Source organism: Ammospiza caudacuta, chromosome 20, assembly GCF_027887145.1.
Source record: "Ammospiza caudacuta isolate bAmmCau1 chromosome 20, bAmmCau1.pri, whole genome shotgun sequence".
Taxonomy (NCBI): Eukaryota; Metazoa; Chordata; class Aves; order Passeriformes; family Passerellidae; genus Ammospiza; species Ammospiza caudacuta.
In genome coordinates, this window is record NC_080612.1 from 10,712,003 (window position 1) to 10,736,723 (window position 24,721).

General features: G+C 42.9%; 1 protein-coding gene across 1 annotated transcript in view; it reads right to left on the bottom strand.

Annotated features, from left to right (window-relative positions):
* BCAS3 (BCAS3 microtubule associated cell migration factor) overlaps positions 1-24,721 on the bottom strand; it is a 296,311-nt gene that overhangs the window by 167,221 nt on the left and 104,369 nt on the right. Inside the window, exons 17-22 of the mRNA XM_058817596.1 lie at positions 22,746-22,870; positions 21,984-22,149; positions 20,807-20,907; positions 9,937-10,037; positions 5,759-5,955; positions 3,610-3,707 (exon numbers count right to left, since the gene is read on the bottom strand). Coding sequence (XP_058673579.1) covers positions 3,610-3,707; positions 5,759-5,955; positions 9,937-10,037; positions 20,807-20,907; positions 21,984-22,149; positions 22,746-22,870 — 788 coding nt within the window. The remainder of the gene's footprint in view (positions 1-3,609; positions 3,708-5,758; positions 5,956-9,936; positions 10,038-20,806; positions 20,908-21,983; positions 22,150-22,745; positions 22,871-24,721) is intronic.

A 24,721-nucleotide genomic window follows, 5' to 3' on the forward strand; every position in this document is an offset into this window, starting at 1 on the left:
TCTTTGTGTGAGGGAACAAACAAGGCTTTCCATAGAGAGACACACAGATGCAGCCACTTCTCTGAAATGAGCAGGGCTGAGTCACTGAGCACACCTGAGGACCTGAGCCCACACCTGGGTGCAGCTGAAGCCAAACACTCAGTGCAGCTGTGTGGGCAAACTCCCCGACCAGCAACTGCTGCAAAATCCTTTCCTGGAGCTGTTCCAGCTCTGCAAGCTCAGAATTTACTGTACAGATACCCTAACCTACCCCTAATTTCTGCATCTCTCATTATTCAGAGAGCCCCACCAGGTCTGTTTTTTCAGATATGTCACACATATGATGTATGTCATCTCCACAGGTCACAGAATGAAAAATTCAGAGAGGTGCTGGTTGGGGTGGGTGTGTAACGATGTGACCTTCAGCTGCAGCATCACCTGCACACTTTAAGGTTCCTGTTTAATTTCTGGGCTCATAAATAAAACCTGACCCACTAAGGCTTAACCCAAAGCCAAGCCCAGAGCCTGAGCACACCTTTGGGGAGGAGGGACAGACAGACAGACAGACACCCTCTGCCTGCTGCACACAGTGAGCAGCTCCTGCCTTGCAGTGGCTCTGCTGCTGCATTATCACCAAAACCTTCCTGCTTTACGGAGATTTAAACTCACTCTTGTCCCCCTTTAACATTTCCAACTCCAATCTGGAGCAGCATCTGGAATTCCAGTGCATTTCATCCTTCAGGGTACATTCTCTGTGATGCATATGACTCAAATATGTGCACTGAGGGACAAGTGTCCAGTTGCTTTAGGTGACTGAATTTTTGCAAACTTTTCTTGAAAAAAATAAATCAGAGAAGAGTCTTGGGAGAATTTTGAGTTGAGAGAACCAAGATGTAAGATATATATTTAAAATACATCCAAGTAACCTTTACAGATTCAGCCACCTTGAGAATGACACTAAATTTTCATTATTGATTACCAGCATTAGAGTTTTGCACTTTTTAAATTAAGACTTTTCCAAGTGATCCAATGAGATTGTCCTTAGCACACCACAGCTTTACAGACACATGAGGAAAAAAAACATGCTTAAAAAAAACCAAAAAACATACAAACTGCTTAATAAATGCACCAAGAGAATTGTCACCAAAGGGGGAGAGGGAAGGAAGCTATTGGGGATGGCAGAAGGATAATGGAGATGATAAACACGTACTTGGAGTCTTTTGATAGGAAGGAGAAGTGATGAGTCAGATAAGCAGAGGCGCCACACGGTTGCATCTCCAAGCAACAGGCAATCAAAGCCCCAGATAAAATCTTCATAAAGTGCAACAGGCCCCAGTGCAGGGCCAGAGCTCAGCAATCACTTCCTGGTTCAGCTCAGGCAGCAGAAATTTATGACCTACTTAAAAATCCTTCAAACCTAAAAATGTCTTTTCCATAAAGAACATCAGCAACGTGGGAAGAGCAGGAAATGAGAATACTCAAAGTGGTGGACTGGAACACAAAAAGCCAATGCTGTACATGAGTGGTGCTAAAACCAAACCCTTCCCATCCACAGCTGAGATTAATGGAGTTTTCTGCACATCTCACAGGTGGGAGGAGAAGAAAGTAAGCATTAAGTACTCTTCTTTCCTTTTCTGGACCCTGTTACAAATACAGTTTGAAACCTCAAAACCAGTGTATATATTTTCCTTGTGTCTTCTTTACTCTGCAGCAATTCACACCCCTAAACCATCACACAATTCAGACTCTGAACCCCTAAGTTCTGCATGGGAAAGAGTGAGGATCAGGCAATACAAAAGCTGCAAGGAGATGCTAAAATTCCAGAATCAAAAATCAATTCCAACCCAACCTGTCTGGGTGAAGCGAATAAAACTCTGCCATCAGCACGTCCCTGACAAAAGCCATGTATTGTTTACAAGAAACTTATGGAGGGCTATAACCAAACTGAGTCATACTGCACAGTAAATATATTCTCAGTGTCCTAATGATGGATTTTGGCAATTTTAATATAGACACACATGTTAAAGGCATTACAAATGAGGCTTCACCACATTCACATGGGTCAGTTCATATTAAAGCCCCATCCACACCTGAGGAACTGTTCAGCATGGAGGAGGCACAGCCCTGTGTGCCCATTGCTGCTGCTGAGGATGGGGTAACACAGCTTTAGAAATGCTGCAGTTACAGAATGATCACATTTCAGAATTACTGCACAGCCCTGTTACAGGTGAAGGCACTGCTCCTGCACAGGAGGGAAAATCCCCACCCTGACAATGCTGATATCTCTCTCTGCATCAGCTGATAGTGAGCACAGCTCTGCCATTAATCACTCTGAATCTCAAGTGTCACAAATACAGCCTGAAGCTCTCCTGTGATTCCAACTTGGAACCTTTTAGGAGCAATAAGCATAGATAAACTAGGCAAAAAAAATCATAACTGATGCATTAATATTTTCTTCTGTATCAAACAATTATTTTCAAAATTACTTTGCTATGTAGTAAAACAAACAGATTCCCCTTCAATAACCAACACCAGATGTTTGTCTAAGCCCAACAGGAATTAATTTAACAACTTTTAAATATTTGAAATGGAATTTATAAGGACAATTCTCAATATCCAAAGTAAATGTGGTTACTATTGAACTCTGTTATAAACACATACATGAAATATCCTGTAATACCCAAATAAATTCATTTGGCAAACAATGAAGTATCTTGGACTCAGCATTTATATCAAACAGCAAACAGAGTCTGAAACAGGAGCTTTTATTTTAACTCTCTTTAAACCAAACTTCAGAAACCCCTGTCTGTATGTGTTACAGTCTCTTTTTACAGTTTAACCTCAATCCAATCAGGAGTCTCCAGGGATTTTCAAATCACTGAAGATTAAAATCCTCTCCGACTTGACTGTTTGACTAATGCTGTGTGTTTAATAATTCTACTTGTGAGAGATTTTATTTGACAAAATCCTGCTGTGTGGACCCTCAGACACTGCACAGCTGCACTGGAACATAAAGCTCTGCTGCTGCCATTGTTTCTTTAGACAGGCTATTCCCCAGCACTGGGGGGAACAGAGAACTTTATAGCACATCTATTACTCTGTTGATATTAACACAACCACTGTAGTATTAAATCCACACACTCTTTTCAGAGCAGAGCAGTGAAAATGTGCCTATTACACAAACATAGATAAACTCTGCTGTTGTCCCAACTGCTCACAGAAATCAATTACATTTATGATTACATTTCAATGAAAGCTACTTTATAAACGAGACAGAACTGTAATAATCTCTGCTTTAGGCATTCATTAATAAAAGCATTTCAGTGTTAGTATTTGTAAATGTTCTGCTTTTTAGTTTAGGCAATTTTTAGTATTCTATAGCTCATGTTAAACTTTACATAAATATGTGTCCAGACCTTACCACAATGCTGTAACTTCACATTTGAGTGGTAAGAGGAGGGGGAAATAAAAATCATCATTATGGCAGGATTGAGCATTTGTATGAGACAGCACTTACCCTGTGGTACAGAAAACCAGGACAACTTTGATGGCAACAATTAGTACACATATTACCAGCCAGAACCAAAGAGCAGGTTGATGATATGGAGCAGAAAATGAGGCTGTTCCTACCTGAAGTAGCATCGATGACCGTGGAGACGCCGCGCCGGTCGGCCGCGGGCCGCGGGGACCCCGGCATGCTGACGGGCTCCGAGCGCACGGGCTGGATCCTGGGGAGCACAGAAACCACAGTGAGCCAGGCTGGAGAGCAGCCTGAAGGGCACCAAATCCACCCTCTGACCTACCACCTCCTCATCCACTAAACCATGGCACTGAATCCACATAAATCACAGTGAGCCAGGCTGGAGAGCAGCCTGAAGGGCACCAAATCCAACCTATGGCCTGCCATCTCCTCATCCACTGAACCATGGCACTGAATCCACATAAATCACAGTGAGCCAGGCTGGAGAGCAGCCTGAAGGGCATCAAATCCAACCTATGGCCTGCCATCTCCTCATCCACTGAAGGGCACTGAATCCACATAAATCACAGTGAGCCAGGCTGGAGAGCAGCCTGAAGGGCATCAAATCCACCCTCTGACCTACCACCTCCTCATCCACTAAACCATGGCACTGAATCCACATAAATCACAGTGAGCCAGGCTGGAGAGCAGCCTGAAGGGCACCAAATCCAACCTATGGCCTGCCATCTCCTCATCCAGTAAATCATAGCACTGAGTCCACACAATCACAGTGAACCAGGCTGGAGAACAGCCTGAACATCATCCAGTCCAACCCATGGCCTGCCACCTCCTCATCAACCAAACCATGGCACTGAGTCCACACAAATCACAGTGAGCCAGGCTGGAGAGCACCCTGGAGGGCATCCAGTTCAACCCATGGCCTGCCACATCCTCATCCACAGCACTAAGCCCACACAAACACAGTGACCCAGGCTGGAGAACAGCCTAAAAATCATCCAGTCCAACTTCTTACCTGCTACCTCCTCACCAACCAAACCATGGCACTGAGGGCCACCTCCAGTCCTACTATGAGCAGGTCCAGGGATGGTGGCTCCACCCCTCCATGGGCAGAATATTAACAGCCACCACCTGGCCACAATCCCACCCAAACGAGAATCACCTGGGACAAGCAGCAATTTCATTGTGAAGTGGCTTAAAAGCCGTTGGAAAGTTCTGGTTTCCCTTGATTGGTTGCAGCTGAGATTGGGATGATCTGCCCAGAGACTCAAAGTGGGTATTCCCAAAGAATGGCTCAGATGGGAGCTCTCAGGGAGCCTCAAAGGATAAAGATCACCCTACCCAAACTTGGTTAAAAGCCTCCATTGCCCTCCTCAACAGCAGAATTTTAAAGACCCATTTGTAACTGTTGATTCCTTTTATAACAAAGATCTGTATTATTTCTTTTTATTTCTGCTTTCTTTCTGTATATGCATACATATATATTTTTATACTTTTTAAAAATTTGACAGCTACATCCTTACTCGTGGCAGTAATTACACACAAGGAGAAATCAAACAATTCAAACCCATGGATTTCCAGTCCAAGGATAATCTGCCCACTTTTCATGGGACAAGTCATATTATCCAGCTCTCTTGATTTACTCCTAAGAATTTCAGACACAGTCCCAAACAATCCAAGTCCCTACCACAGAACTTTGGACTTCAAATCACATGCAGAGTCAGGAGCATGGAAACTTGTTAAATCTGGAGTCACTGGGCAGGACACAAACACTTGGAGCATAAATCTTTTCTACAAATCACCAGTAAATGTAAACCCACAGTTACCTTCACTCTCCTTCCTTCCCTTCCCTAAGCCCATCCCCTGCCCCCAGTTCCAAATCAGCTGATGTCCAAAACCAGATGAATTAAATACATGAAAAATAATTACAAAGAAGGAAAAAAAGGAGTGGGAAAAAACAAAAACAGGGAGGAGGAAAACATTCCAGAAGTTCACTTACTGTTCCAACACACTGACCGCTGTCTAAATTCATGGCACAAAGCTCCCACTCACGTCTGGGAAAATGAATTTATTAAGCAATGCAGAAACTGTGAAAGGCAAGAGCACACTGAGCAAGGCCACCAGACTTTGTGCTGTCTTTGTCTGACAGCAAAAGGAATCTGAGCTGCTCAGCCTGGATGGATTTTTCCCACTGGTGCATCACCACTCTTCCAAGACCTTCCTCTGGACAAGCCTGATAAAAACTGTGACACATCCCACAGAAGCAAATGTCAGGCAGCTGGGAATTGGTGTTACTGTTACCTGAGGCTGTTGAGATCGAGATCATCAGTGTCAAAGTCCAGCAGGGGCTGGGGGGTGTCGCTGGGCCCGTGCGACTGCAGCACGGAGGAGCTGGAGGAGATGACGGTGGTTTGGCCCGACGGGTGGATGGTCTTGAACTGGAACTGGGGGCCCATCCACAGGCGCCGGTGAGGCCCCGTGTGAGTCACAATTTCCACCTGTGCGAGGGGAGATGGCCAGGGATTAACACTGAGCTGCAGCTCCAGGTAATGAGGGGCTCTGTGGTGGTGATCACAGGGGTCACAGGATGAGGGGAGAAATGAGAATCTGACTCCATGCTTCAGAAGGCTGATTTGTTATTTTATAATGTATATTATACTAAAATGATATTTTAAAACGATACTAAAAGAATAGAAGAAAGGATTTCATCAGAAGACTAGCAAGGAAAAGCAAAGAAAAGAATGATTATAAAATCTTGTCACTGACCAGAGAGTCTGAGCCATCTGGACTGTGATTGGCCATTAATTAGAAACAACCACATGAGAGCAATCACAGATGCACCTGTTGCATTCCACAGCACCAGATAATCAATGTTTGCATTTTGTTCCTGAGGCCTCTCAGCTTCTCAGGAGAAAAATCCTGGCAAAGGTACTTCAGAAAATATCAGGGCTACAGAGTTCTTTTGGTGTGCTGGACTCCTGGAATCCCACTGTTCTCAAGGCAGAAGGGTGCTCTGAGCCAGGGTGCTTGCAGGAATGTTTAACAAAGCAAAATTGGAGATGTCTTTGCTGGAGAATGATGCTTCAGCCAAAGCCAAGACCTTCTTGCAGAGCTTTGAGAGCTCGTGAACCACCAGCCTCAGGACACTGAACTCCAGTTCTTAAGTTGTTCTAAAGATCAAAGCTTCATCCTGGCCAGCACCTCACCTGATCCTGTTCATTCTCCCCCTTGCCATCATGAAATACACCCCAAAACTCAAATGCCATGACTGACAGGGAACACATTTCTGCCTGAATCTGCATGGAGCAGAGAGAGGAACCAAGGGCCCACATCCCACAGAGATCCCCAAGCAGGGCAGGGAAGCGCTTCCAGAGAGCTCCTCCCAGCTTTGTCACAGCTGCTTTGTCAAAGTTCTCAGCTTCAGCTGCTTCCCATGGATCCAGTGAGAGCTGGATGGTAAATCACAGCTCCTAATTCCTGTTGGCACATGTGAGGAGAGGCTGGCACAGAGCACCTTGTGGGAAGCACAAAATCCATAACCCAGAGCCATGGGAAGAGTGCCGGGATGAGCCCAGGTCACACTAAGCACAGGAGCACAACCATGGATGTGCCACAAACACGTCCATTTAACCAAAATTCTGACAATTAAACAGAAGCAGGGTGTTTGTGATCAGGAAAACTGTAAATAAAAGGGTGAACAAAGCATTCAACTTCTCTAATCAGGAGAATAGAATCATTAAGGCTGGAAAGATAATGCAATACAAGACTAAAAATCAAAAAGAGCTTTTAAATATCAGGAAAAGGAAAGGTAAAATGAAATTATTAAGCTCTGGTGAACTCATACTTTTAGAACAGAAAATAGACTATAAAGTACCTATTAGTTTCTGCTAAAACAATCAGCATCACAGCAGAAATGCAAATTAGCAGAGAATTAATGAAAACAGATTTTTATATAGGTACACAGATGTGCACTAGTAGTGACTCTCCATCTTCAAGGAGCAATTCGAAACCCTGGCTGATGTCAGTTCTCTGCTCATGTCAGACAACAACCACAGCAGCTCTATTTCCATCCTTGCATTTAGCTCAGCCTAACCCAGCTTGGCTGCAGCCCTTTCTGAGGCAAGTAGCTTTTATGTAGCAGCGTAAATTAGGCCACAGATAAAGTAATCTGTGTATTTTAAGCTTGAAACCATCAGTGTCACAGAGCCGAGAGGTAAACAGATGCCTCTGCAATTTTACTGAGGCTATGGCCAGATGTTCCTATTCGCTCTCCTGTTGTGTGCAGGACAAACATATTGTATCTACTTCCCACTGACAGCACCCATTACCCACTGTTCTAATTGAAAAGTTGAAGTGAAGGGCGGTGTTTTTTCACTGCTTGCTGTTGCTGTTGATAACAACACTTTAATTTTGAAAAACATCCTTGCACTTTAGGCTTAATCTGAAGTGGCTGGCTCGGGGAGAGCCAGCGTTGCTCTGCTCCAAGGGCTCTCATCACTGCTGCTCTCAGCAGGAGTTAAACATTCCAGGAGCATTCTCAGAATTATCCCTGTTCTGTGACATCACTTGGGATTTTTATTTCCTTTTATAAATTTATTTATTCTTCTAGAGGGATGGATGTGGTGAAGTTCGAGCAGTCTAAGTTCTGTTGACATCTTGTATCTTCTAAGAATTATTAATAAACAAAAAGCCATAAGGTAGGTTTGCCATAATCTCTTTTTCCCTGAGGTTTCACCAGAACAGTAAAATAAGGAAATGCCTCCAAACAGTCCTGGAGAGGTGGAAAACTACAGAAACTACAGGTGAAATCTGCTCCCAGTGAACTCAGAGATAAAATTCCTATTGACTGCCCTGACTGAGGAGTTTCATCATCTTTGTGCTCTGAGAAATCAGACACAGCACAAACAAATGAGACACCTCAAAGTGCAGCCACATCTGAAACCTCAGACAGGTAAATGAATTCACATGACTGGATTCCCCAGTGAATGCTCCTCCTGGACAGGTCCATGTGGAAACCTAACCTCTCATTTCAGGAAAAAGCTGTGTATGATTTATTCACCAGTGGGAGAAGCAAATCCCATCCATAAATATTTCATATTTATGCCATACACCCCAGCAACACATTTAATGCATCACTCCCATAACAACATTGTTCTTAAACCAGAGGAAACCCACCTAATTTGTCAGGGTGAATTCCATGGATCAGGTACCTTGTAATTGCTCTGGCAAATCCAGAGCATTTGTAAATTTTATTTATTTATTTAACTCTAACCTTTCATTTCTAACAGGAACTAATTCTCAGTGTATTATTCATGACCTACATTCTTACACTGAGGTTCTGAGCCAAATGCTCAAGTATTTACTGAGTTCTTACAGAGAAGCTTCATGGACTGAGACAAAGCAAGACTGGATAACAAGACAAAGATTAGACCTAAAGATATAAAAATCCTCCACCAAGCATGATAGTTTTAAAGCAATAGAATATTTATATCTGGCTAGAAGTCACAGGAATTGTCAGAAGGAAAGGAAAGGAAAGGAAAGGAAAGGAAAGGAAAGGAAAGGAAAGGAAAGGAAAGGAAAGGAAAGGAAAGGAAAGGAAAGGAAAGGAAAGGAAAGGAAAGGAAAGGAAAGGAAAGGAAAGGAAAGGAAAGGAAAGGAAAGGAAAGGAAAGGAAAGGAAAGGAAAGGAAAGGAAAGGAAAGGAAAGGAAAGGAAAGGAAAGGAAAGGAAAGGAAAGGAAAGGAAAGGGGAAAGGGGAAAGGAAAGGGGAAAGGAAAAGAAAGAGGAAAGGAAAGAGGAAAGGAAAAAGAAAGGAAAAAGGAAAAGAAGGAAGGAAGGAAGGAAGGAAGGAAGGAAGGAAGGAAGGAAGGAAGGAAGGAAGGAAGGAAGGAAGGAAGGAAGGAAGGAAGGAAGGAAGGAAGGAAGGAAGGAAGGAAGGAAGGAAGGAAGGAAGGAAGGAAGGAAGGAAGGAAGGAAGGAAGGAAGGAAGGAAGGAAGGAAGGAAGGAAGGAAGGAAGGAAGGAAGGAAGGAAGGAAGGAAGGAAGGAAGGAAGGAAGGAAGGAAGGAAGGAAGGAAGGAAGGAAGGAAGGAAGGAAGGAAGGAAGGAAACCAGCTACTGCCCATTTTTATGGTCAAAGGAAGGTCACCACCCAAAGGGCACCACTGTTCTTCCAACTTCCTCCATCCCTGCCCTAAAAGGACCATGCCAGGAGGCAAAGGGAGGCAGATCACTTGTTACTGCCAGCTGAAACTTTCCACTTCCTGCTGGGCTTCCCAGGGATGTGAGTGTGTGAGGAATGCTGGGGCTCTGTCAGCTCTGGCACCATCAGATCCATTCCCACACCCACAGCAGAGTCACCTTCACACACAGCAACACCCTGCCTGCAGGAAGGTTAATTCCCACTTGGGGGAAAGTTGGGAATTTTGCTTCCAGAGGCTCCCACTGCTGTTCTGCTGAGCTGGGAGCCCCCAGAGCCTACCTGGGACAGCCACTCCTCATCCTCCTGCCCGCTGTGGTCGGAGGCCAGGCTGTCGTAGGACTCGTGCCGGGTGATGGGCCCGGGGCTCCCCGGAGGCACCACTGCAAAAAACCCACAAGACACAAATCAGACTTACTGCTGAATGCTTTATTAAAAAAAAGCTTTTAAAGTAAGTTAATGGCACAGCAATGTATGTCTTCTTGAGGATTCACAGTACACTCAGAATATGAAATCACAGCAGCCACTTCTCTTCCTTGAAACCACACAAGTACAAACCAAACCCAATATTTTGACCCATTTTGCTGCTGCCCTCATGCTCCCCACATCTCCTGGCTCCCTGAATCCTGCTGCCTGTTTCAGAGAGCACAGCTGATCAACTGCAGGCTTTCCTGTTACTGAACTCCCTAACAAACTCCATGGCTCCAGCAGATGGTTTTGCTTTCAAACCAACAGGAACTTTATGGACTGATCTGAATTTTTTTTTTTTTTTTTTTTTTTTTTTTGTTCTTTCTGTCCCAGGGGCAACTACCAGAGCTGTCAAGATTAGGGAAGCTGCACAACCACAGCCTAGGGAGCAGCATCCCCCCTGTCTGCTCGCTGGATTTCTCCCTTGGGGAATACTTTCACATTTTACTGGAGATTCAAGATGGCTTTACAGTGAGAAAGAAATTTGAAAAAACAACAGAAAAGCTGAACAAATGATTCGTTTTGGTGGTGCCCTGGAAGCCTTTCCCTGAGGAGCCACAGCTCTTGTGTTTCCACACAGCATTAACCCTTTCCAGCCAGGAGAGCTGGAAATGCTGAATTCCATGGAAAAGCTCTGCCTGGGAGTTCAGCAGCAGGGCAGCAGTGATAAAGGCTCAGCTGAGGTCAGCCCTCAGCCATTTATTTGGCTGTTTAATAAAGCTGCATTTCTGTGCCACACCTAGCACAGAAGCAGTTTGGAGGGGCTGGCTGGGATGGGGGATCCCCACTCCCACCACTCCCAGTGGGAATGTGCAGTGAGCTGGGACAAATGACCTTACAGACAAGTGATCCTGGCTGGATCTGCCACCCCTGTGCTGCTTCTTACACACCTTCACATGGGCAATCTTTCCAACTTGAAAATGCCCTTGCAATTGTAGGAACAAACACAGTGTAAAAATGCAAAGCCCCTTTTCCTGTTTCCCCCTTTTCTGGGCACACACCTCTCACATCCATATCAAGCTCCAAGATGAGATTAATTTAACCCTGGTAGGCCATTTCCAGGAATTTGAGTAATCTTTTATCTTCCAGCTCAATTCCTTGAAAATTTGAATTCACACTGGAAATTACAACAGATTCTCACTCACCACTGAGGTTATTCTGATGCTGCAACACAGAGTATTTTAAATTTCTGAAGAATTTCCCAACCATGCAGGATAACAAACAATAAAATTCCAATTCTGGCAAAGCTTTGTAGCAAATTTTTTACTGGTTCTCCTGTAATTTCTCCTTCATTGGGAAAAGTCACAAATGGAGCAGACACAGAGCAGGAGCAAGAAAGCCTCGGCTGCACAATTTTACTGCAATTGCAGGTGGCTTGTACCTTCTTAAAATAATCAAATCAATTAAATGCCTTGTGTCTGAGCTATGCTAAATTTTAACTTGTTTTCACACCAATATCTGGAACAAACACATCAAATATCTGCAACTGAGTTTGTTTAACCCAGAAATACACAAACACAAAAGTGAAAAAATACAAAAAAATAAGTGCTTACTAAAAATCTAAGGTGAGAATTCAAACATACAACTTCTGTCTGACAGTATGACAGGACATGAGTTCTTACAGTTTGCTTATTAAATTAATCAAAAAATGAGCATTCAAGGACACTTCTGAAAAACTGGACTGATACCTATAGCAAAAATCAGTTTTGCCATCAATATTTGGCAAAAAGGATCTTTGAGCTGCTCAAAAGTAATAATGGCACCTTTAGTCTCTGTCCTCCAGCAAGGTTCCTTTCTCTGCACTGACAGAATTGGTGTTACCATGATATTGAAGGAAGGTTGTATCTGGAAAAAGCACATTGCAAATGAAGTTATTTGTGATGATTGTTAGTGCCAGGAAAACTGCACAGAAGGGACTGTGAGACACAAGAGTCACCACAAACCAAAGCAAAGGCTGGAACACAGCAGAGCTGATATTCCTCTGGAGTTCCAGACCTGAGTCACACAGCTCCATGAATAAGTATGAAAAACTCCCCTCATTGATTAAAAGCTTCTCCTTGATATTTACTGACAAGTAAAGAAAACAAACAATTTGTATTAATCTCAAATAATTTGCATAGACATTCCTGCCACGTGAGCAAGATAAATACACACTGGAGGAATACTGGAATTAACACAGTGGGTTTGTTCATGGATGGGCTAATTGTACAATAAATACCTAAAGCTAAGACAAATCTTCCTTCAAGGATTATAAATTATCATCTTTCAGCAGCATAAAAGTGTTGGAACAAAGAACCACTGCAGTTCAATTGCAGTGTGTGCACTTATGGCTTTAATTTGGGAACAATAAATCATTAGTTTTACTTAGTTTTGTGTACTTCTTGAACCAAAAGGTTTTAATTTTCTCATTTATAGAAATAAGCTTTGCACAATTCAATTTAATTGAGAGTTATATATGAAATTCCCAGTGTGCTCTTCTCTAAGGGCTGAATGTTTGTCCAAATTAAGAGCAAACAAAGGCATTTGAGCATCACAAAGCCTGTTTGTTTGGTGCACATGCCTGCAGACACCCAGAGCTTGCCTCTTCCATCTCCAGAATTATAATTTAATATAATTAACGTTAATAATGTCAGATGAGTTTCTAAAATGCAGTAGCAACAGGTCAATGTACTCTTAAATAACCTCTCCAGTCTCCAGGGATGTCTGTGGTGAACAGGTACACAAGATAAAAATGATATGTACCTTATTTTCATAAAAACTCCACCCTAACACCTGATTTTGATGGTTTTCCTCTGATTCCTCAGTTACATTTAGGTGGGGTAGAGACTTGAGGAAATCATAAGTTTCTCAACAAACTTCAGGAGTCCTTGTGCTGGAAAATTCAGCTCCACAATTTGAATTACTTCCTTCATGCCTTTGTTCCAGAGCATCACCAGCAGAATGTGACGGTTCTGGCTCACCCCAAATTCACCACATTCACCTTTTTTCCCTGTTATTGATGTGATCTCAGCTCTGCCAGGGTGGTTTTGGTGCCCCACAGTTGTGCAGCTCACATCCAGCTCGTGCTCTGTGGGTTTGTGCCAGAGCTGCTGCCTCTGGCTCTACCTCTGCCCAAGTGGGACAACAAAGCAAAGGGCAGGATTTCATTCTGGGCAGAACACTCACAGCCATGTTAACAATAAACTGTTTGTAGGCTGGAGATATGCTCCATGTAATTTTTCTTGTGGCTGCACGTTACTGAACAAAGTTCTGGTTTTAATGCAGTTTTCAGCTTGTAAACTCCCACAGGAGCATGGCATGCAGATTAAAATATCCTCTTTTACCCAAAACTACTCCCTGCTCATTTTTTTCCTGTTAGGACTTTCTGACACTCTCATATGCATAAATATAATAAAATTAAGCTAAAAAAGGGCTATAAAGCAGGAGTTTAGCCAGACTGACAGCTATTCCACAGCACCAGTTGATTAGAGCTGGATTCATTCATTATTTGTGTACTGTCCACAGTTTATTTGGTGCTTTATGGACCATCCACTCTCTGTATCAGCACTTTAATAAAGATATAGGTAGGTCTGTAATTAGGAAATTAATTCTTAGATTTTTTTATGACTGCTTTACTTGCTCCTTACTCACACTGGTCTGACAGTCAACAGCCTGGATTTTTTTCCCCCAAGTTAAAAATTCCCTGGGCTTAATTTCAGCTTCCATCTCCGAAGTTCCCTTAGGAGGCCAGCCTAGCACTATGCACTTCTAAATCTGTGCAGAGCTAGACCCTGATATTATTCACAGCATGGAGAACCTTAAAGCTGCTCAACACTCAGACTGTGAGCAGACAATCAGTTGGGCACCACAACAGAACAAACATATTCTTTTCTGAGTTAAAGAACAATTTGAACTGCACGAAGGCACGGTGAAATCCATCTGATGGCCATCTTTAAAGAATTATGGAAGAGGTAACTATTTCTATAATTCACCGACTTCAAAAGTATGTTTGACATTATTGTCGGGAAAATTATGTTAACCATGGATTACTGTTACAATCAAAGTATGTAGTGAGAAGTCAAGAGGCTTAGTAGTAAATTTTCAAAGCGGAGCGTGGGGATTTACCCGTTTGACTCCCATTAACGGCAATGGGAGGCGCGCGGCGAAATCCCCGCACGCCGCTTTGAAAACTGACCCTGCGTGCTCACGGACCCTGCTCTAAGGACTTCCAGATGACCATGCAGCAGGAGGAAAGAACCATTTCAGCATGTGCCCTTGTTCATTACTGTTGTTTGTACACATCTGAAAGCGTTTGAGGGGCTGTGCTGGCGCTGTTTGCAGCGCTGGGTTCGTAACGCGCGCATCGGGGCGGGAGAGCTGGGGCTGAGGGAACCAAGCACGGGCCCAGGGCTGTCCCTGCAGCACAACCTCAACAGGCACATCCCCAGCAGCCAAGGCACCTTGCAGAGCTCATTGCCATCTCTATTATTTCACAAATACTTCACAAGAATGTATCATGAGTTATTCCACTGCTCACTCAATGATTTACCTACAGTGCTCTGCCAGAAATTAAATTTTCTTCCTTTAACACTCAGTCCTGGTTCTTGCAGAGAGCAGAAAGTGCAGGCTACAGTCTTAGTTTTCCCTAAAAAAACCACCATGAACTCAGTTTCATTAGAAACACCTTTTCTGGAAGAGGAAGGGGAGGCAGATTAACCTGCAATCTGTCACGCCTCCGAGTGTGAGAAGCAAACTTGAAAATTCCATTTTCACCATTTGTGACTCTTTCCAGGAAACCCCAAACACATTCTCTATGAGAAATGCCTGCTTGGAATCAGTTTTCTCCAGGAATACTGTAACCATAGTTGGTTTTTTTAAAATTTTATATATATATATATATATATATATATATATACACACATTCATATAATACAGTAGTACTATAATAAAGTAGAATTTAATGAAAATTATTAACTGACTTGAGGCAACATTGGGTAGAAAGAATAAAATGGCAAAGTGGGAATCTAGAAGATGGAATTTCTGGCACTCTGATTTTGCAGTTTTAAGCCTGGAACACTCAGCTGACACAACCTGGTGGCAAGGCCCTCACCTGTGGCACTGGGCACAGCTGAAGGGCAGGGGTTTGGGCACCATTCACACAACCAGCACAGGAAAATGAGGTGGAAATGTTCACCCATATCCCATGGCTTGTTCCAGCTCCTCTCCACAGCATCTTGGGTGAGCTCAGGTGAAATTCCCCCACTCCAGGGCAGGGTCAGAGCTGGGTTTGGACAGGGATGGACTCCAGAAGTGGGCTGTGTTCCACTGGCCAAGTGCAGAACCAGTAAAGCACAGCAGAGATGCTGGAATGAAGCTGAAACTGCCCCAAGCTCCTGCTTGAGCGTGGCCCTGCCACAGAGGCTTTGAACACCTCATAACCACACAGCAGAGTAATTGTTGTTACTGCACAGGCTCTGCTTTTGATCAGTTTTACTGTCTGAAACCCAGCTTGTGACAGACATTGAACATACCCAGAGCAAGAGCAGCTCTGGCCTCCCAGAAATGCTACACAACTCTCTGGTTACACATGCAGAAAGGGATGTACCAGCACCTGCATTCCTCCATCCCAAACCCGTGGCTAAAGATGCAAAACTCTCAATGAGGAGAGGAAGGAGAAAGAAGAGGTACAGCACAAAATGGGATTATCAATCCAGCTCATTCAGCAACGAGTGAGCAGCACCTCAGTCTGCTGGGCACTGAGGAGGGCTGGAGGACCACAATGTCCAGATTCCTCCTGTGGCACTCCCTGGCTGCCATTCCAGACATCACAGCTTGGTTTTCATGGTGTCTGTGTTCACAGAACATATTCACAGCTATTTCATACACTCCCCATCTTACCTTCAACTTCCCACAATACTCACTAGCTCTGTGGATGTAATTTTTATTTCTGTCAATGGAATGTATGAAAGGAACATAAAAGGGGCCATAAAGAACCACGATGCTGCTTGGAGACAGAAGTCTTGCCCAGGGTGAAGAGCTTTCATTAGAGGGAGCAGGAAGTGCAAACATGATGTCAGAGCTACAGAGATTATCTCTATAAATGGTGTTATCATTTAACCCAAACAAACAGCAGGGAAAGGCTCACCCCCTCCCTGTGAAGACAATGGACAGTTACTAAATTGGACTTGTAATGAAAGCCATTTTCAGTGAAACACAAGATATGTGCAACAGTTGGTCCAGAAATGAAAATCTGTTGTAACAGCCAAAAGTCAAAGGCAGCTATAAATACAGGCCTTAATCTTTTCAAGAATCCCTTAACGAAGCCTATAAAACTGATTGTATCTTACTCAAGTGCAAATTCTTACTCAGAAAAATGTAACAGCCCTGCAAGTATGACTTGGAGAGCAGTACAGGGACAAGGAAGGAGAATACAGAGTGCTGGTTAGCATACTCACATCTTGGAATACAAATGACATTGCATTAAGAATAAACAATTAATGAGACAGCAGAAGCCTCAGCTACAGGTCCATTTTTCTGAGAGAGAAACAATTTCCAGAAGCGGTCAGAGCGCGATGCAGGAACACTGCATCTTTCCTTTTAACACAACAGAAATGCTCTTTGATTATTTAAAAGCCAATTGCAAAGATCTGTCTTCAAAACCTCCTATTGCAGGTTTAATAGCAAAGAGGTGCAAGTACACTTACCAGCAACACGGGAGTAAAGCACAGACTTCTGTTTTAACAAAATCTATATTTATACGATTACATTTCCTATGGTTGAGGGCAGCTGTAATTAATGGATTTCCCTCCTTCCCCTAATGCAGTCATTTGTCAATTTAAACACAGAATGCCCAATCAATTTTGATGTATTTAGTAAGCAATTTGTCAGAGTACTGCACACTAGTTAATATATTAGTTCTTGTCACTGGCCCATTCTGACAACTGCAGGCCCTGTCCATGAAATTGGTCCTGATGAGCCAAAACTCTTGCCTGGAATGTGAAGGTGCCCTTTGCAGAGCCAGAGGAGAGAAATCAGATCTCAATCCATTCAATACCTTTTTGGGGCAGTTTTTGGACAATTTTAGGGGGTTTATCATTAATGTGTTAATTGGCCATATTTCAGGTATTGCATCTACTGTGCAATGGAAAAGCGAATTCAGAGTGGAGAGATGAGGAAGAAAGGAAATAAACATGAAATGAGGATGTCAGACTTTCTGGTGATTACCTGTTTCCACGGCAATTCCACTGTGTGCCATGAACACTGGCTGTGTCAATTCAAACATGCAAAAAACATGTGAAAGACACAGAAGTCACACAAAGGAAACAAGGGATAAGTCAGGCAAATATGCAAAACTTCAGGGCCTGGTGAAAGAGGAAAGAATTCATTTGAAAGAAACCTGAACACAACCAGGGGATTGTCATGGACATCTTAGCAGCATCCTCAGAAGTTTATACAACCCAAAGCACCTTAATTCCTAAGTAGCAAACAGCAGGAAGAAGGCAGGATTTAAAGAGTAATTAATGACAAAACTTGGCAATTCTGTGGAAAAAGCTTTAACGTTGCAAGGTCCTGTGGACACCAAAACCCTCCTGTGCACACATGCAGTGCCTGGCACAACTCTCCTCCCACTGCCAGGACACTTTAACTACATGAAGCTATTTATGCTATAGCAAAAACATCTAGGTAGAATAAAATGTGACTTAGATTTCCTCTGTTGTGGTTAGATGTGGAAGTTGCTCAGGACACAAGTGAATAAAGAGGGAATATTAAAGACACAAATAAGGTAGAATACTGTGTATTAAATGTGAGGAGTGCAGAGAAATATCTGATACCTAAAAGCCAGCACTGAAGACCTGAGGATTGTCATTAATCCAGGGGTTTGTGGGATGGACTCGTGGGAATCTCTCTGTCAGAAGCAGCTCTCAGGACTGGTGACACTCTCTCTGCAGAGTTTGGAGCAGGATCCTGACACTTCCAGCAGGCCAGCAGGTTGCAGAATTGAATGTGCAAGTTCACTTTCAAGCCATGAACTTACAGAAAGCTGTAAATCCCTCACTTCCACTTTCTCACCTGTGCAGCAGCCCTGAGCTGTGCTGACATGCTCAGGTAGACAGAGCTGCACACACTGATGCAGGTTTCTGCAGCAGATGTCACAGATGACCTCAAAGCAAGGAAACAGCTGTGCTGATCCACTTACAAATACCCTTGGGATAAAGGTCTTGGACACTTGTTGTACAAAACATTTCTTCAAACAATGGCTCCTTGTTCCTTCCTTTCTAGCTGCAAATAAAACTTTCAGATTCTTTAAAAATATTAAAAGCTGAACCATGTGTTGATAACCTAAAGCAGGATTTTTTGAATATCCTCTGTTTAGCACAAGAAGTCACCGGCCTGGTTTATATTTTTCCGAAGACTAAGGAAGGTTTTGGCCCTGTGTTTTGGCATCAAACCTCTTATTTATGAAAACCTGGCCGTGCAGCCCTCCAAGCAGCCTGCCAGACGTCTCATTGTTCTGCCCGGCTGCTGACAGAGGTACTCTGTGCTAAAAAGCACACTGAGGGTTTTTCAATGACCCAGGGGGCAGAGGTCACTTATTATAAATGGATAATGAGACCTAATGCAATGTTCTGAGTGTGGACAAAGAAAGGGTCTATCCATACCCCCTTGTGACTTGGTCATTCAGGCTTTTATTTCCCCTGCACACTTAATGGAGCCAAACAATCGGCAGAAATGCTATACAGAGAGGGAGAGAAACTGCTGCATTCTACCTCCAGAGACAGCCACAAATAGTGACCCTGAAACGGCGCCACGGCTCCTGTGCCCTGACGTGGCAGACAGATGGAGCAGCCCCCCTCAGCCCCGGCTGGGCCATTTGCTGGCAATTAGAGCACAGCACAGCCAGGCTGCAGCTAAAGCCAGCCCAGGTAAGCACAGCCTGAGCCGGGCTCAGCAGCTCCTTAACAGGTGGCTTTTGTGGGAAACTCCATTGTCAGGGACTTCACTGAGGAGCTTTGGCCTGAATAAATCCAGAAGACAAAAGTTCAAAGACAATCAAACACAAATTTCACTGATATTGCCATTTGCATTATGTCCTCTAGATACTGTGTTGTCCTTAGTGGTTATTATTCTATTATTCTTTCTATTTCACATCCAGCTTAAATTCTTAATATGTGAATTAAAATCTGAGTTAAAAGTCTAATAATTCAAATAACACAAGTTGTTTAATTGGCCATGTGCAATGGAAAAATGAATTCAAAGTGGAGAGATGAGGAAGAAAGGAAATAAACATGAAATGAGGATGTCAGACTTTCTGGTGATGCAAAGTTACCTATTTCCATGGCAATTCCATTATGTGGCATGAATGTGACTGTGTCAATTGAAACATGCAAAAAACATGCAAGGTACAGAAGTCGCATAAAGGAAACGAGATAATTCAACAAAATATGCAAAACCCCTTTAAGTTCATTAATTTGCTGAAATTTAGCTATTACTCATTATTTTTTCTTTAAAAAGTTTTCAGTACTAAATCATTTGAAATGTGTACAATGGATTTGTACACATTGCATACTGTACTGTGTAACAGTACTTGAGCTGTTAATAAAATACACAAAATGAGCCCATCCATCCCTGGTTTCACTCTGTGGGATACAAGTGAAACAAGGCAGGAATCTAGCAAAAAAAATCCAGCCAAAATGCAAATCCAGTGATGCTGTGCACTACTAAATACTTTTTCATATTCTTTTCTACCTTTTGAGTTTATCCCAATTTTCTGTGCAGCACAGAAGAAGGCAGACTCAAGCTCTGCAGGTTTCCAGAGCACTCAGATGCAGCAGCAGATGGACAGGTAGAAGCAGCAGACCCAGTCTGGCCCCAGAGTCCCTTTCCCCAGCCCCATCCAAGGAGCTGCCCCCCATGGCCCTGGTGCAGCTGAAGTGTCCCTGTCACACAAAGCTGCCTGCACTGACAACTGTGCTCAGCTCTGGTTTCCCCTGGAGAACCTCAGCAGATGCCAGGAGCTGCTCCTTTGGGAGACTTCAGCTGCTGCATCACTGTGATCCTGGACAGAACAGAGACCTGCTCCTCACTGTTAGCACTCCTCTCTCTTTTCAGTTGTCAAATTAAAGAGAAATACTCATTTTTCTACAAAACCATTACAAAAATGTGTGGGTTTGTGTATTTATATAATATAGATATATCATATGTACAGAGCTATGGGTGTGTGAATGTTTCTGAACGTGCCGTGCCATGCAATATTGGCTCTCTGGGAATGATGTGGCTGGGCAAGGCCCAGGCCAAGGCAGGTGGGCAAGCAGCCCTGGCAGCAGTGCCAGGGCTCCTGAGGGAGGCAGCTGGCTGAGACTGGGGCTGGAAGGAGCCCAGCAACCAGGAGCTCCCAGGGACAGGGAAATGCAGATGCACTCATTACTGGGTGTGGAATTCACAGGAGGAAATGGCTAAAAGCATGAGAAGGAGTGAGGTGAGGAAACCCTGAGGATTTCAGGGATCTGGTGGGTGACTCTCACTGCCCCACAACTCTGATTCATGGCAAAAATCCCAACACTTCATTCACTGCTCCCTCCTTACTAACAGAGTTACACACAGGGGGTTGAACATCCACTGAAATTGGCTGGAAAATGAACTTGGAAAATCACCCTCTGCTCAAAACGTGCACATGAGACAAGACAAGAAGTTGTCAGCTACTCACAGCCAGCCAGAAGATACTGGTAGTACTGCACAGCATCTGCAGCCAGGAGCAGAGGATGGTTTGCATTAAATGGTGGTTGGAGTTCATTCCACTGAGGAGTTCTGAGGTAAAACACAAGACTATTAATATTTCAGCTAATACAGAGAATGTAAATCAGTGTTTCTGTCATCACATGCAATTATCTATACAAGCTCACAAAATGTTTGTAATTATTTAAATTAGCTTGTTCAAACACTGCAATCCACCACAGGCAGTGGAGCAGCAGGGCCAAATTGTGCAGATTGTGAGGCAAAGACAATACTTGGTTGTTGACTGCAGCAGGGATTGCATTCAAAAACCCAGGAAGGAGGTTTAGATTAAGTTGGTAAATATGTTTAGGACCATTGTATGTCATGCTGACGTTATATAAACACACAAGAGAAACTGGGGGACTTTTTTGTTCTGTTAACTACCACTGCTTCCATCCTGTGAAGTCATTGAGCACTTACTGTGGAAATAAAGCTGTGTAAAGTTATGGATTATTGATCCAATTAGAATTTTCAATTCCATTACAACCTAGTCATTTCAACAATAATGGTCCCAAAGTCTGTGTTGTAATTTTAATTAGGGTGGGCCATTCCTAAATAGCTTGGTAAATCAAGTATTGATCACTCCAGTGCAGCCATAAGCAGCACTAAGGAATGTAGGAGCCAAGAAAAATCGATAGAAAAATATTTTAAAACGTCAAAAGCACTGACAACACTTTCTCATCAATTTTTCTTTACTTTCTTCCACATGTCAGGAATAATTTCTTCTACTGTCTTTAGAAATGGTACCTTCAGCTGCTCACAGGAAAACTCACAATGCTTCATCGTGGGAACCTTGCTCATGTCTCACAGCAGAATTCTGTACTTCAACACTACCAAAATAATCGTTCCTAGCCCTTATATAAAAAGAAAATTACAACCTGATCATTTAAGATCACCAATCAATGAGGATCTCTATTGATTCACAGACATGTTCATGCCTAGCTCCACGTGTAGAGAAGGATTGAGAAGCTCAGTTCCCCTTGAGGCACATGAACAGCGATAGAAGTGCATGGAAAGCCAGGCTTGAATCTCCCTCCTTCAACAAAAAACTCATTCAACAGGCAAGATCCCGGGCATGAAAGGAAGGAGAGGGCCCAGCAGTGAGGTACCTGACCAAAGCCCAGCTGGCCCTGGGGCAGGACAGCATCTCCAGGGGGGTGTCGTCGCTGATCTTGGGCGCGGTGCTGAGCGGCCGCGGCTCCAGCACGTGCTCCACCAGGCTCCCGTAGCAGCTGATGATGTACAGGGACTCCACCACAAACTGCTTGGACTGGTCTGGGGCAGAGAGAGAGAAAATCTGGTTGGAACAGCACAGCAGCAACAGGAAAAGCTTCTGCGGAAATAGCAGGGTCTGCGTTATTTTAAGTCTCTTGCTTGCAGCTAAAAAGGTGAATTGAAAGTAGCAAAAGGGCTGGAGAGACAAAGAGAAAATCGTACAAAACACAGAATTTTCACATAATTGTATGAATATCTCATTCAAGAGAAGTTTCTCACCAAGGTGTGTTTCAGGTGATTACACATTTCCAAACATATCTGGTACATTTGCTTTAGCAAAGGTGTTTCATCTTTATCTCACAATTTTTTCAGTGTCACATCACACCTTTGGACTGACCTATCAAAGTTGGGTTTTTGTCACTGTATCATAATAAAATATCAATTATGCATTTCACTGATTAAAATTTCAATTACTCATTTCACTGATTAAAATTTCTTGTACATTTTACAAAAAGGACCCCTAAGAATATTCCTAAAATTCTCGATTGCCCCTGAGTTTAAGGAACAAAATCCACAAATTGCTTCAAACCTGTCACAAAATAAGAATTTAGGTTTAAATGCAACTTAATACAATCCCAAATCTGTGAGGTACCAACCTTTTTCTCGTTTGAGGCCAGAATTGTTTGCAAACCATGACCTTGAAGCTCCAAAGACTGCAGCGACACAAAACTCCCCTCCCACAGACTTACTGGGTGAAATCTGTGGGGCTGGTTTGGATTTGCTTTGAAGAAAGAACAAAATAAAATTATATAAGTTAATTCTCAAAAAATAAAGATGTCCTTTGCTTAGCAACAATTTTAAGATATTACTTCAGAAAAGGGGAATATCTGCAGTTCCCATAAGGCTGAGCAGGGTTTACAGATGCTCAGAGTTTCCCAAATTCCCCTGGAATACTGAACTCATTGACTTGAAGAACAGCACTGGCTCATAATGAAGAACTGAACTGTTTAAAGGACCCAATAGTGAACATTTGCATTAAATAGAAACAACTTCTGAAGTAAATCCAAAGAAATCCTAAATCCTTTGGGAATGAAAATGCAGATTCTGGGCCAGCCATTGCAGTGTCAATATTTCCTTGTTTTTCCAAAGGAAGTCAGGAGCAGCCAGGGGTGTGGGTGACACAGGTGGCAGGGAAGGACATGCAGAGGGTACAGGACAAGGAGAGGATGCACACACACACTCATGAGCACTGTTAGAGCACACCAGGAATTCTCTAATGGAAAAGCAAACTGAGGCACTGTGCCCTGACCCCACGATGTGCCAGGAGCAGATCCAGGGGGTGAGGATCTGAGATTATTGAGATATTCTATTTATTGAGATATTCTGAGGTGTTTCTCCTCACAGGGACCTGCAGGTTTCTGTTCTGCACAAACTCAAAACTATGGGCAGAGCACTGTCCATGCCTCAATTCATTACATCAGAATTTTACCCTTTCTTCAAGAGAAAAGCTGTTTGACAAACCCACACAGGATTCTTCCTTCTTCACGTTCCCCTTGTTCTAGTCCTTTTAACTGAATTATTTTATATTTTTCTCTCTACTCCACTGCTCCCTTCTCTTCCTACCTATCCCTCCTTTCCATTTTTCTTCTACCACACAATTTCAGCCTGTGATCAGACCATCCCATTAACCTGGTTTTTACATAACAATCTCCAATTCTGAGGAGCGTGTGTGCATGGAATTCAGCACTAGAAGAATATTTTTAACCAGCAGAAATCAATTAAAACACTGTATGGTTATATTGATATTTAATTTATACTAACAGATCATACACATGGCAAGCCTATGGTCACATGGACTTGGATCAGAGCTGAACCTCTTGTGCATGTGGGAGAAGCTGGAATGTCCCAAAAGAGCAGTTGGAATTTATAGTCAGTAACTCTGGTATTGAACCACCACAAAGCACTTAATATCCAACTGTTAAACCTACAGCTCCAGATGACTGGGTCAGAAATCTGTGCTCCAAAAAGGTCCTGGCTATAAATGTATTCTCTTGCTTGCAATGGCACACCAGGTTTCTATATTAGAATATTTAAATTGTGATTGTGTTAACTAATAAGTTTTTATTAGCTACTCAGGAAAAAAAATCAGAATGGATTTCTTTCACTTTGAAATAATCATCTATCACAGAAAGAATATTTTTAACCTAATTGTACCTTGAGAATTATTTTAGCTCTCACTTTCCAAGTATTCACATACTCATATTCCTTCAGAAATGAAAATATGAATGTACCAGTGAATTAGAGTCTTGTTGTTTAGTTCAATTCATAAATGATTGTGTTTAATACAGAATTCAGGACAGGGCAACCCATCAATCACTACAGAGCAAACCAGAGGCACAGGTATGACTCTGCCATGTTCACTTCCTCTTGACTAAAGGATCTTTCTGCACTGTCCTAATAGTCTTAATATTCTCAATTTTTACTGAACACAATCTGAGGTTATTAAAATTATTTTTCAATGTTAATGAAGTAATTAAAAATGGGAAAAAAATTGGAAGCAAATACTATTCTGAGCTACAAACTGGATTAAAGTTCTACAGAGACAGAACTGAAGCAGAAGTGAACCTGGGAC